Source organism: Poecile atricapillus, chromosome 1 (assembly GCF_030490865.1).
Source record: "Poecile atricapillus isolate bPoeAtr1 chromosome 1, bPoeAtr1.hap1, whole genome shotgun sequence".
NCBI classification, from domain to species: Eukaryota; Metazoa; Chordata; class Aves; order Passeriformes; family Paridae; genus Poecile; species Poecile atricapillus.
In genome coordinates this window covers 40997235-41009770 of record NC_081249.1, presented here as the reverse complement: position 1 = coordinate 41009770, position 12536 = coordinate 40997235, and the positions used below count along the sequence as shown (strand labels likewise).

Here is a 12536-nt window from a genome sequence, read left to right as displayed (position 1 = left end):
GCCCCCGCCCCGCCGCTCTCGGCTGGGCTCCGCCCGGCTGCTCCGCCGCCGCCGGGATCCGCTGCCGCCGGGATCCGCCGCCCCCGGGATCCGCCGCCCCGGGCTCCGCCGGGATCCGCCGCGGCTCCGCGCCGCCCGCCGCCTGCTGCCGGGCCCATGGCGAGCACCTCGGCGGAGATCATCGCGTTCCTGCTGACCATCTCGGGATGGGTGCTGGTCTCCTCCACGCTGCCCACCGACTACTGGAAGGTGTCCACTATCGACGGCACTGTCATCACCACCGCCACCTTTTGGGCCAACCTCTGGAAGACATGCGTTACCGACTCCACCGGCGTCTCCAACTGCAAGGACTTCCCATCCATGCTGGCGCTGGACGGTCAGGCTCCCGCTGACCCCCACCCCGACACCTCCCCGGTGTCCCCTGTGCCGCTCTGCGGGAGCTCCCGGGGCCGCTCCCGGGCCGGGCTCGGCGGGGCGGGCGGGCGGCGGGGGTCGGGGGGAGCGCCGAGCGGGGCAGGGGGGGCGGCGGGGACCCGGACGAAGGCGGCTCCCCCGCGGGCTCATGGGCAGGTGTCCCCGTGTCCCCAGGCAGGTGGCAGCGGGCTGCTTATGCACACCTGTGGAAGTGGGGGTTTTTTCCTCCCCAAAACCCAGTTTAATAGTTGAGATTATATGCGGTGCCCAAGCGTCCGTTTTGGCCTCTCGTGCTGTCACTACCTGCCTTTCCCCATCAGAGGAGTGTGTGTGTGGATTTGACACAAGAAGAATGCAGGCAAATTTTTCTTGCCGATTTATTTTCCGACTGTCGTGACATTCCTCTTTTTTATGGTTTTGCCAGCCATGCAACGGTCGGTGGAGAAGAACAAGCCTTGGCGTCGTTTTGTTTTAATTAATGTTCCTTTGCTGGTTTTGCTAAGTGGTTATTAACTCAGATGTAATTGCTTCATTGAAAAATGACAGTGTGAAAGCTCGGGGCAGTCAGGGATGCAAAGGTATGCAGAAGGGATGCATAGCTTTGCTCAGCTTTAGGGCAGTGTTATTTTGAAGCAAAGCGAAGAGTTTCTCTATAGGGCTTGAAACCAAAGATTGAGTTGGTGCTGCGTTTCTTCCCTGGTTAAGGGAAAACATTTTTGCCCTTTCAGGAGGCCGTACTGGGAAACTGGTTCACTGCAGGAAATCGTTACAACTAAACTTTTAGTTGATAAATCCACACTGATTATGGCTGGTAGAAACAGGAGAAGTGTGTATGACAAAGGTTTATGTCTTCAGGAGTGACTGTAAAGAAAGGGAGGACAGGCTTCTAAAATTATGGCACCTTTTCTAAGTTTCTGCAGTTATAAATGAATGCAATGTGCAGTGTTGCAATGGCTTTGATACTCACAAAAGATCATGCCTACTGTTCACAATCTGGCAAGACATTTCCTTTGCACTGGAGTCTGAGACGGTATTTTGGTGTAAAAGCTCTGTTTAAAAGGAAAGGAAGGTCTGTTAATCTAATCACTAACAGAGATTAATAGTAATTGTAACAGGGATTAAAATGAACATGACGTTAATACCAATATCAGAAAATCTTTAACCTCTGTATGTAGAAAGGGCTGAAAGAGGTCAAGATATCAAAAAGAGGTAACACAGGCAGCCCTTAAGCACCACTATTTGCAGGATGCTTCCCTCGGAGGGAGAAGTGCTGTTCCCAGACCTTCTTTTGACCCTGCCCTATGGGGGCAGAGGGATTTGCCATTTCCTCCAAAGATATAGGAGAGCTGGCTGGCCTCCATTGACATCAGTCACTCTGTGGCCAGGTGTAGCAGCTGAGAGGGGAGTTTCCAGGACTGGCAAGGAGCACGGGAATCTGGGCAGGCAAGCATGGAGTGACTGTTGGTGCAGAACCTTTTGGATCCCTTGAATCTATTGTTCAGCTGTTCTTTTAGGTATGGGTGAATCTGTTTTCAATGTAAGAAAAGCATAGTTACAAAGTATGCCAAATTGGGAACATTTAAAATTTTCAAAAAGAAGATAACACTTGACAGCAAGATCCCTACCCTCCTTCCCCACAAATGCTTGTTCATTGAAACTTTGTGTTTTGGGTAGCATGTTCCACTTGGCCAAAGAATGAGCTTCCGAGGTGCCTTGTGCACAGTGAAAGAGCCTTCAGCTCATTTTGGACAGAAGTGAATCTGGAATGCATGTCCAGAAAGGCTCTGTCCCAATACTTCTGGCCAGGCTGTTTATCAGTAGTGGAAAGTTCTTGGCTTCAGTGTTTTTCAACAGCATCTTTAAATGCTGTGGGGCCAGATTCTGGTACCCAGGCATGATGTGAATGAAAGGCAGGCTGGAGGGAGAGTGATGTACCCCCTCAGCATAGACCAGGCAAGATGGGTGGGGTCAGAGGGGCAAGCACTGCAGTCAGGGGTGCTTTCAGTAGGTAGTCTAGCCCACTCTCCCTTCCTTGTGGCTACAGACTCTACAGAGAACCTGTCAGCAGCTGACTGTGGGTGTGTATGTCCCCTCTTCACCCCAACCCTTCCCCTGTGGGGGAGTGCACTCCAGGGCTGCGGTGTGTCACTCGTGGCTTAAAGAATTTGTGTCTCAACAAGTAGACAAATCTGTCTCAGCCCTTGTCTAACCTTTTCCTTCCCTCCTCTGCCTCTTTGCCCAGACTTACATGTCTAAGGTGGATCCCAATCCCTGTGACTGGGAATGTGGGAACTTCCTCACTTCATCCTCAGGTGGGGGACTCAGAAGACTCAAAACAGGGCGGATCTTTCTCAGGAAAGTGTTTGTGAGCAGAAACAATAACCCTAAAAAGATACATGTTGCTCTCCTTGACATGGCGGAGCATTACTGGAAAATTCCTGAAAATATTTCTGCTGTCTCAGGGAAATGTGCCTCTGCTCCGCTCCTTTGTCACGCAGACAGAGAGGATTTGCCTCTCAGAGCAGTTCCTTTTCTACAGAAATATTTCTTTTGGTCAAATCAGAAACCTCTAAGTAAGCTGGACTTCTTATCCTGAGAGACTGCTCAGGTCTTCCAGGGGATGAGACAAAAGGAGGGGGAAAGAAATCAGGGTGTGACCATGCTTTGAGGAACCTGGTCTATGTGAGGTGTCCCTGCCCATGGTAGGGACTAGGAACCAAATGACCTCTGAGGTCCCTCCCTACCCAAACCTCAGTGACCCTATGATTCCTCACCACTTGCTGGAGTTCTCCTGTGGAGTGCAGGAGAAGTCCTTCCTTCTTCAGAGGCAGTGTCATAGTTCAGGTCAGGGGTGCTCAAGGGTTACCCTTGTTTTGGTTTCTATCATAGAGTGGGCTTGGACTGTCCTCCCCAGCTTGCTGTGGGATGGCAGAGCAGTGGGGCTGCCCTGATGGCTTTCAGGCCATCACTCCACATGGATGACTTCCAGAGAAAATTGCTTGTGGTCCCCTTCCACCTTTATGCATTCCTGTAGAAGGAATCAATTTGGCCAGCCCTCATTAAGTGCTGAGCCCCACATTCTGTATGCAAGCAAAAATGCTCTTCCTGTCTGTGGGGCTTAAAGTAATTTCGGGTTTACTTTTTGTGCCACTGGTGCTAGGTAGGAATTTACTGATGAAACCACCTCCCCAGAAGAGGACATATCAGTTTCCATGTTTCTAACAGTGGATCTGATGACCTTTTGCAAGAACAGAGCTGAACAAAAATTCAATTATGAGCTAAAAGAGGGTATTAGAGCTTCGAAAGACATACAAAAGCAATGGGTGTGTACTTTTGGAAGGAATCTGTGCTGTATCTGTAAGGCAACCTCTTACACTTCACGTGATGCAGACTGCAAAATGTGACCAGAGGCATTTATTGTGAAAGTGGCAGCCCCCAGAACTTTGCATATATGGTTTTTTTTTCCATAGTGTCATATGACACGAATATGTGAATGCCTTCTAACTCTTTGTAAGCATGAGGCAAGTGTGAGAGCAGTGAGGCAAGAAAGATGAAGCTCTAACAAGATTAATTTGAGTGCAAGACAAAACACATTTGTTTGAAACAAAAAAAAAAAAATCCAAAAAACAACAACCTACCTTGAAATAGGTTTCTCTTGGAATGCTGCTAAACATGACTTTATGAGTAATGCATGTTTGTCTGCTAGTCTGATTAAAACACATGGCTTTTTTGCTGCTTGAGAGCTTCATTTGGCTGGTTGGTATGTACATGACAAGTTTCCTGTAGGAGCTGGTGCAAATACAGACAATAAACATTTGGAAAAGGACAGGTTTTAGTCTTGAGTGGAGGACTGTGAAAAAATAGCCAGCTCCCTTTTACACTCCTCTTCATTATAATAGAATCACAGAATGTTTTGGGTTGGAATGGACATTAAAGCATTAAAAACCATCTAGTTCCACCCTGCCGACCATGGGCAGGGACATTTACTAGTAAAGGTTGCTCAAAGCTACATCCAAACTTCAACACTTCTAGGGATGGGGCACCCACAGTTTCTCTGGGGGAACCTGTTCCAGTGTCTCACCACCCTCATGGTAAACAATTTCTTCCTAATATCTAACTTAAATCTGCCCTTTTTCAGTTTAGAGGCATTTCCCCTTGTCCTGTCACTACACATTCTTGTAAAAATTCCTTCTCCAGCTTCCCTGTAGGCCCACTTTAGCTTCTGGAGGGCTGCTATAAGGTCTCCCCAGATCCTTTTCTTCAAGCCCTGTAAGTCTTGGTGACCAGTATAATCTTACTTTATTGGAAGCAAAAAAGAGGTTTAATTCCTCTTACAGCCAAATGTCATACAGAGTTTGAATCTAGTATCTAAACAATAGGAGGTTAGATTTGGTGAAAAGGTTGATTTCAACCTTTCATGCTTCCTAATGCTCCAATCTACCTATGGGGCTACTAAAGCCTTCTGCTTTTCCACAGTACTGGTGTAAATCCTGATTTTTTTTTCCCTATATTTTGTTTCAAAAATGTGTGCCAGTTGGCTGATTGCTCTGGTGAACTGAAACAAGCCCTGCTATACCTGGCCTGCCCAATTTGGTGAATTATTTAGTGAGAAAGGTTATTCATTCAGCAGAACTGAGCAGTCCTCCAGTTCATGCTGTTTATAATTGAAAATGATTTCTGAGTGAGTGAGTTAATTATTTCTTGCTGTCTCACTACCCTCTACCTATTTTAAAACTGTGTATTGACCTTCAGGAAAAACTGAATTTCAGCCCTGTGGTTACTAACAAATGCTGGATATTTTAGTTGGGGTGAATATTTACTGGTTTTCCTAGGAGGTTCAGACATAAATAAAAGTTTAGAGGACCTCCGGGTAAACATGTTCATGGTTCAGCACTTTAATGTGTCAATTAGCTAACTAACACTGTCAATAAATTGGACCTGTCAAAAAAATAATAGCTTCCTTTCCAGTCTTCACCTCATGCTTTACCTGTCTGCTACAAGAAATACATTACACACCACCTAAAGCAGCATAAGAAAACTTTTCCATGCCTATAGCAAAAACTAACAAAGCAGGGCTGCTGTCTTCAAACCCGAGTCTTGCACAAATCACTCTCTCTCTTTCATTCCAACATGTGAGCCGTATGACAGTCACACTTATTTCATTGACTGTGTGTTTCTTGAGCAGGTGTGCTACAGAAGCATGCTGCAAAGGAAAGAAGTCTGTCTGTGTGCCAGCAGATGTAGATAAATGCCAGTAGGTTGTGTTCACGGATGGGCAGCATAGCTCCCAGGTTCAGCCTGCTAAAACGGGGTGTTGTGTGCTACAAATTGCTTTGTTGCTCAAAGCTGTGAATCAGAGGGGGATTTAAAGCATTGTTGAAGCACAGGGCCATCATCCTAGAGCTGATACACCTTCAGCAGTGGCTAAAGGAGGTGGCAGTAAGGACTGCAGAAGGTGGCCAAGTGTCTGTGGTAGCTAGCTGCATCTCAAAGCCCTGCCAGCCAGACACAGATTTCTCCATCAGGAACGTATCCAGTCTCTTTTTGAGTCTCTAAAAAACTTTAGTGTTCACACATCCTGTAAAAAGGAATTCCGCAGCTTCATTTTACAAACAAGCACACCTTTTGTTTTGAATCTGCTGCCTTCTATTTTCATCAGATGTCCTCTAGTTCCTGCTTTAATATATTGTTTTCTTACATATTAAAACTTTTATGCAGGGTTTGGTGGGTTTTCTTTGTTTATTTATTATTACATAAAATTTGGTATAATAGGCAATGACAATGTGGTTTAGCTCTCAACATTTCCACCCACTGGAGATCAAAGTAAAAAGGATGAATACCCTAATAGTGGGAGTTCATTTTCATTTTAAATGAGATGTAACAACAGGTTATGAAGAAAAACATCTTGTGATGGTTATTCAGCTGTGTAAGATTGCAGCGTTCCACCCTGTAAGCAGCGATATGAGATTATCACAGTCTTTCAATTACAAGATATTCTCGGAAGGGAGAAGAAGCCAAGCAGCCCATTGTCCCGTAGAAGGGTCCTGCCCTGGGAGGTCCCTCTGGGAGCAGTCCCAGGCAGCACAGCCAAATTGTTTGTGGCTGAAGCCAGGTGCAAGCTGTTTGTCGAGGTTTAAATATGGCAGTGATTTGCTTTATCCTGAGGGACTACTGCTGTCCATGGAGCTGAGTGCCTGGCTGACTTCTTTGCAGAATGGGGGCCTTATGGGTGGATCCAAATCAAATCAGTGGCACATCCAGGCAGGCCCAGGAAAGCTCAGGACTCCAGCCAGGGTCACTGCTGCCAGCCTCACTGCCAGTCATATTGTACCTGTGACATACACGCACAACAGGACTGATGTCAGATTTGCTTTGAGTGCACAGGGTGGCTCTGCAACCTGTGACAGCCCCTGATCAGAGCACATGGAGTTGCTCTTATAAACCTCATGGGTACAACCTCTTGCAGATGCTGTACCCAGTGCCATGGGATAATGTTTTGGAGCCCTGAGTGCCATAGTATGATTCTCATGAGCTGGGCACACGCGATGATGCCCTGTGAAGGGCACACATCAGCTAGAAGAACGCACTCAGTGACAAAGTGATACTGTTGCAGCCAAAATCTGGTTTCATTTGCAATAGTGAGTGCCTGATGCTGCTCAGAGGGAGAGAAACTATAGAAAAAACTTGTCGTGGTCCCAGTTCTCACATTAGCCTTGCTCTTTCTCTCACAGGTTACATCCAAGCCTGCAGAGGATTGATGATCTCCGCTGTCTGCCTGGGCTTCTTCGGTGCCGTTTTTGGACTGGTTGGCATGAAATGTACAAAAGTCGGAGGGTCTGATCAGACTAAAGCAAAAATAGCTTGTTTAGCTGGACTGCTTTTCATACTGTCTGGTAAATATACTTTATTTCTATCAGTTTGCATATTTGAAGTAATTCCGGAGCCGCTTCTTTTCCGCAGAAACCTGTGCACAACCCTCCATGACTTCGTTGACTTCAGGGTCAGGCCCAAAGCTCTGCTGCCAGCTCCACTGAATGGTTTTGTCTTATGCTTTTCAGGGTTGTGCTCTATGACTAGTTGTTCCCTGTATGCAAACAGGATTACGTCTGAGTTCTTTGACCCTTCTTTTGTTGCACAAAAGTAAGTACTTTCCTATACTCATAAATCAAACAAGTAGACCTCATGTTTCCTACTGCACACCAGAGCCTGTTGAGACAAAGAGCAGCTGCTTCTCCCCTTGGGCAGAGGAGGAGAGTGGGCTGCAGTTTTACTTAATCCCAGTTTCTAACTGGAGCAACCAGGTGCTGAAATTCAAGGAACAAACACTTTGCTGCACAGTGATTGCTCTGCAGTCCGTGTGCCCAGCTCTACTGTGGGCTGGCAGGGCAGCTGGGGTTAACTGGGAGTGAAGCCTGCCTGGATGCCAGAGGTGTGCAGCAGGAGGATAGCACAAGACAGAGGGGCTCATTAGCTTCATCATTCAATAGGGAAGGGAGAAAAGTATTTCCTTGAGCCTTTGATAGAAGGTGGCTGCCATAAAGGTGCTGAGCACTGCTCAATCTTGATTCCTCTTGAGGAGAGGTTTCTGCAGGCTCGGTGCAATTTTGCCAACAGATTTTCAAATCCAACTGACTGAAATTTGGATCATAAACCTTATAAAAACCCACGATCATATAAGCACTAACATAAATGCTTTGCCTATACTTGTAATTAAATTTAAGAGAGTGAGTATCCATAAAATTTTAGGATCTGCACCAGAGATAATAAGCATCCCTAAAGACTACCTTTAAAGCTGTGTAAATTCTCAGGTCCTGCAAAAGCAGCAAACCAACACTTGGATTTTGGATTGACATCTTAACTACCAAATCTGAAAATGTTGGCTGTAAATTATAGCATCATGGACTTTCCTGTTTTGCCTTCACTCATGATGTAAACTCTTTTTTTCAAAGGCAAGGATTTTCAAGTTTTCTTGGCAGTGATTCCAGGATATGTCAAACATTGGCTATACATTTCCCTGAGACCCAAGTAAGGGATCAGTAAGGAACCCTGAGCCTTTATGTTCCACTTTGACAGAAAGAAAATAGTCTGAATAAATAAAGGGATCTACATCTGAAGTAGGGCTGACACTGCTTTTCCTGTCTTGAAACAGTATTAGTTTTCTCCATAATTCCCCTTAAGCATAATTCTGCTTTTTGATGCAGTGAAGACAGGATCGAAAGACCTCCAAAAGAAAGAAGGATGTGAGGTTCTTTGAAGAAAATGGAGCCTGACTATATAGAAAGAAGTTTATTCATAAGGCTTGCTGTTCTAAGTGAAAATTACCATGGTTGACAGAAGTCCTTTTCCTACACTGTATTCCTACCCTTTGCTGCAAAAGAGCAGGCAAACCTCATGGTGGAATTTCACTGTGAAGGAATGAGAAATCCAGTTTAAATATTGAAATAATGGTAGTAAAACATCCTCTCCAGAAATTACCTTTTGTTTTGGACAACAACAGCATAGCTCAGCTGTGGGCATACATAATCATGACTGCAAAGATAAAGGCAGAGAGGAAATCCTGAAGTTTTAATTGGAGTTGTGCACCATGCATGTAGCTCATGCAGTGACCTTGCATCAGACTGAGTTAATGGTGGCATTCAGCTCCTTCCTTTCTCAACTGATGTAAAATTTCCATTTTGTTGCCATCTCCAAACCCTTACTTTGTTATGCATTGCAGGTGCATTTAATGTGCTGGTATATGGTAGAAATTTGGAATTGTCTCTTCACTGAGAGAAGGTTTCAGCCTTTTAATCTTTTGCCTTTTACTGCACATTTCTCTCCTGAATTTATTCTGGCAGTGTCAGCGACAGGCTTGAGATGCTGTTAGTGGGAAACAAATGACACAAGATGTTCAGCACCTTGTGTCAGCCATCAGGATTTCCCTCCAGCCTTCTTTACTATTTTTAATTGAATAAACTCTAATTCTTATAGTCTTTTTTCATTTTTGTCCCTCGCCACAGTCTAAACTCTCATAACATGATTGTTCTTATTGATAAATAGGCTTGTTTGTCCAAATTATTTAACTTTTCATATAAACATTGATATGCAACTGAAAATCTTGAGTTTTCCTCGTAAGTACCAGTATAAATCAGAAGGGTTGTTTTCTCTATTTGAAGATGTGGAAGAAAGACCAATCAGGACAGCACTGCACCTCATTAACCTGGCGGTGTGGCAGTCACCAGAGAAGGGCCATACACGCAATCTGTTTAATCATGGTATAGTAACAAATGTTGCTTCAAAAGGTCAAACAATCCCAGCTATAAAGGCTGAGCCCCATGTCTTCTGTCCTAACTAGTAGGTAACACTCAGGTACCCCTTTTCTACCCAATTCTATCAAATATAGTAATGATTTCTTTCTGTACAATTGAAGAGCTTCAGGGAGGGAAAATTGGTTTCCTTTAATCACTCAGCCTCTGGTCAACCATTTTGTGTTGTTAGATAAAAATATGGAAACTTGTGTTACCCACTTTCTGGGCAAATGTTTTTGGCAAATAAGTTGCTATTGCAACAGCCTTCCTGGTTCTTGGTCCAGCTCTTTTCTCCAGTATTGTGGTGATCTGCATCGACTTCTGTGGGGAGCCTAATCCTGGTCCTCATACCTTAGGGGTGCTTTGGAAGTCCTGTAGGGATGAAGGGCTCCCCAGGAGGAGGCTTATCTCACATCTCAGCTAGTCCCTTTGATCTGCTTTTACAGGTGATTTTACAGGAAGAGGTGCTTCAAAAGTGTTTTAGAAGTGCACTTTGTGTGTATTTCTTGTATGCTGACTATAATGGGATCTTAGGTGGTGAGCTCTGATGTAGATCTCTGCTTCTAATCAGAGAACCCCCTGTTCTTGGAGAAACAGAAATCTCCTTGAGTTATGTGAAAACCACAGCAAGGTGGTTGGAAATGTGAGCATAAATAGGATTAAAATTTTACAGGTTTGGCAGATTTTGAAGTGAAACCAGGACTGGGTGGAGAGTTTTCCAGGGTGGAAGGAGCCATGGTTCCCAGCTTAAATTGGGGTTTGGGTCTGTAAGCTGATGTTGAGGGCGGGTTCTGAGGCAGAGTCAATTTATTTCAGCTTGAGCTTGGTGTCTCCAAAGAGGGAGCCCGAACAAAGAAATCCCTGGGTCTTTATCTCCTCACAGACTGTGTACCTGGTCCTCACGTGCTCGTCACGAATCTTGCATGTGCCTCTTGGTTCAGTGAGGATTTATGGTCTGGGGTATTCTAACACCTCACTGGATTCTTTTTGAGTGTTTCTGCAGTGCCGTTTTTTAAAGATAAAAATTTTTCAGAACAGCTGACAGGTATTTTCAGTTAGATATTTCGGTAATATTAGGGCCTGTGCACATGGAAATGTTCGGAACTAGCTGAGAAGTACAACTATACAGTGTTGCAGTTGCACAGGCAGGCTGTCAAGCAGGGGCTTTTATTTGGCTGCCTCACCACAGCTTACAACAAATCAATTTAGTAGCATCTACTCGAACAGCACAAACTCCTGCGTGATGATTGTGGCTGGATGGGGGACAGGGGCCTCTGTTTCCATGCAGGATCCCAGAAGCCCAGAGGAGATAAAGATCTCCTTAAGGGGAAACTGCAGCAGAGAAACAGCAAAAGACACACAAGTGTGTTCTAAAGGAATAAGAGGAATAGGAGACCTGGAGACTGTTGGGCTGCAGCCTAATGCAGGTCATCCTTGGATGCTTTAAGAGTGGTACTCAGGCAAAGAACTGGGGAATGGAGCAGACAGGGAACATCCATGCTTTGCTGCTTGTCTTGAAGCTTCACCACTGAGGGGAAAGAATCTCTTCCCAATGCCCTTCTTTCTCCTCATTTACTACTGTTGCTTTAGAAATGTGGACTTTGTGGGATGGTGTTCCTACAGCACTACTGTCTCCTCTTAGAGAGGGGAGCAGTTCCATGCAGCAAACAATTTGTGGCTGGCCCAGGCAGCAGAGGGGGCCATTGCTGGTGACTGGGAGGTCTATTCATGGATGTGCCGGGGAGCAGTTTCTTCCAGAGAGAATCCAGCCACAGAAGAAGGAGAAATATGCTGGAACATGCACCTGTGTGTGCAAATGCTTTCACCAGACACACTTGCGTATGCATATGCATACACTGCACATATGTGCATGTATATTGCATATGCACATTATGAACATGTACAAACCCTCATGTTTTAAGCAGGCTGGTGTGTGGATGACGAGGGATGGAGTCAGACATCCCAAGAGCCAGAGGAGAAACTTAAGGAGAGTTGTAGGCAGAATTTGTAGTCTCTGGCCCAGCAAAAGCTCCAGTCCAGTTTGGTTCGGGAGTCAACAGGAACAAAACTGAAATGGAGGAGCTGGTGCTGTAAGCAGGTCAAAGAATGATGTAACTCCACAGCAAAGCAATCCAGGAGGAGATGCATGAAGACCAGGCATTTCCCTAACCCTAACCCCTAATCCTGGCTGAGCAGTGAGAGAAGCATTGCCCAAGTGTACTGCAGGGACAGAGTTTGCCTCCTGAGTCAGAGAGAAATAATGAAAACAATGTGGGTGAATGGCAAAGCTGCTGATTTTGTGGTGATTAATTTATGTGTCAATGGAAAGTTATTCAAGAAAAATACAATATTTAGTTATTTTATTCTGGAAATAACCCTTTTAAATCCATGCTCTCTTTTATTGAATACATTTATTGACTTTTTGTAGGTATGAGTTAGGAGCAGCTTTATTCATTGGATGGGCTGGAGCTTCACTCTGCATAATTGGTGGCATTATATTCTGCTTCTCAATAGCTGAAAACAGTCATTCTGCAAGGTAAAACACAAGTTGTACTTACTGAAAGAAATCAATACCTCTGCATTTTTATCTGCTATATGTATGCAGTTTGATTATTGTTCCAAAACACTTTGTAATGAGATTCTGAAAAAGATTGTGTACATAAAAGAAAATAAGGGGACTTAAGGATAATTCTCTGTCCACCATTAATGTAATTAAGAAAAGCTATTGACTCAGAACAAATACTTGTGATATATATTTCATAAATATTCTACAGCTGCAAAACCATGCATTCACTGATGTAGGAAAAGTGGTCAGGTGGCTTTACAGGCTTGGAT

General features: G+C 44.8%; 1 protein-coding gene across 2 annotated transcripts in view; it reads left to right on the top strand.

Annotated features, from left to right (window-relative positions):
• Nucleotides 1-12536, top strand: part of CLDN10 (claudin 10) — a 54366-nt gene that overhangs the window by 41052 nt on the left and 778 nt on the right. The window contains exons 1-4 of one of the 2 annotated variants that reach the window (XM_058857604.1): nt 81-376; nt 7146-7307; nt 7473-7554; nt 12130-12237. In XM_058857604.1, coding sequence (XP_058713587.1) covers nt 157-376; nt 7146-7307; nt 7473-7554; nt 12130-12237 — 572 coding nt within the window. In that variant the 5' untranslated portion in view covers nt 81-156. Of the gene's footprint in view, nt 1-80; nt 377-7145; nt 7308-7472; nt 7555-12129; nt 12238-12536 lie in introns of those variants that run through there. The other variant, XM_058857605.1, reaches the window with a different exon arrangement.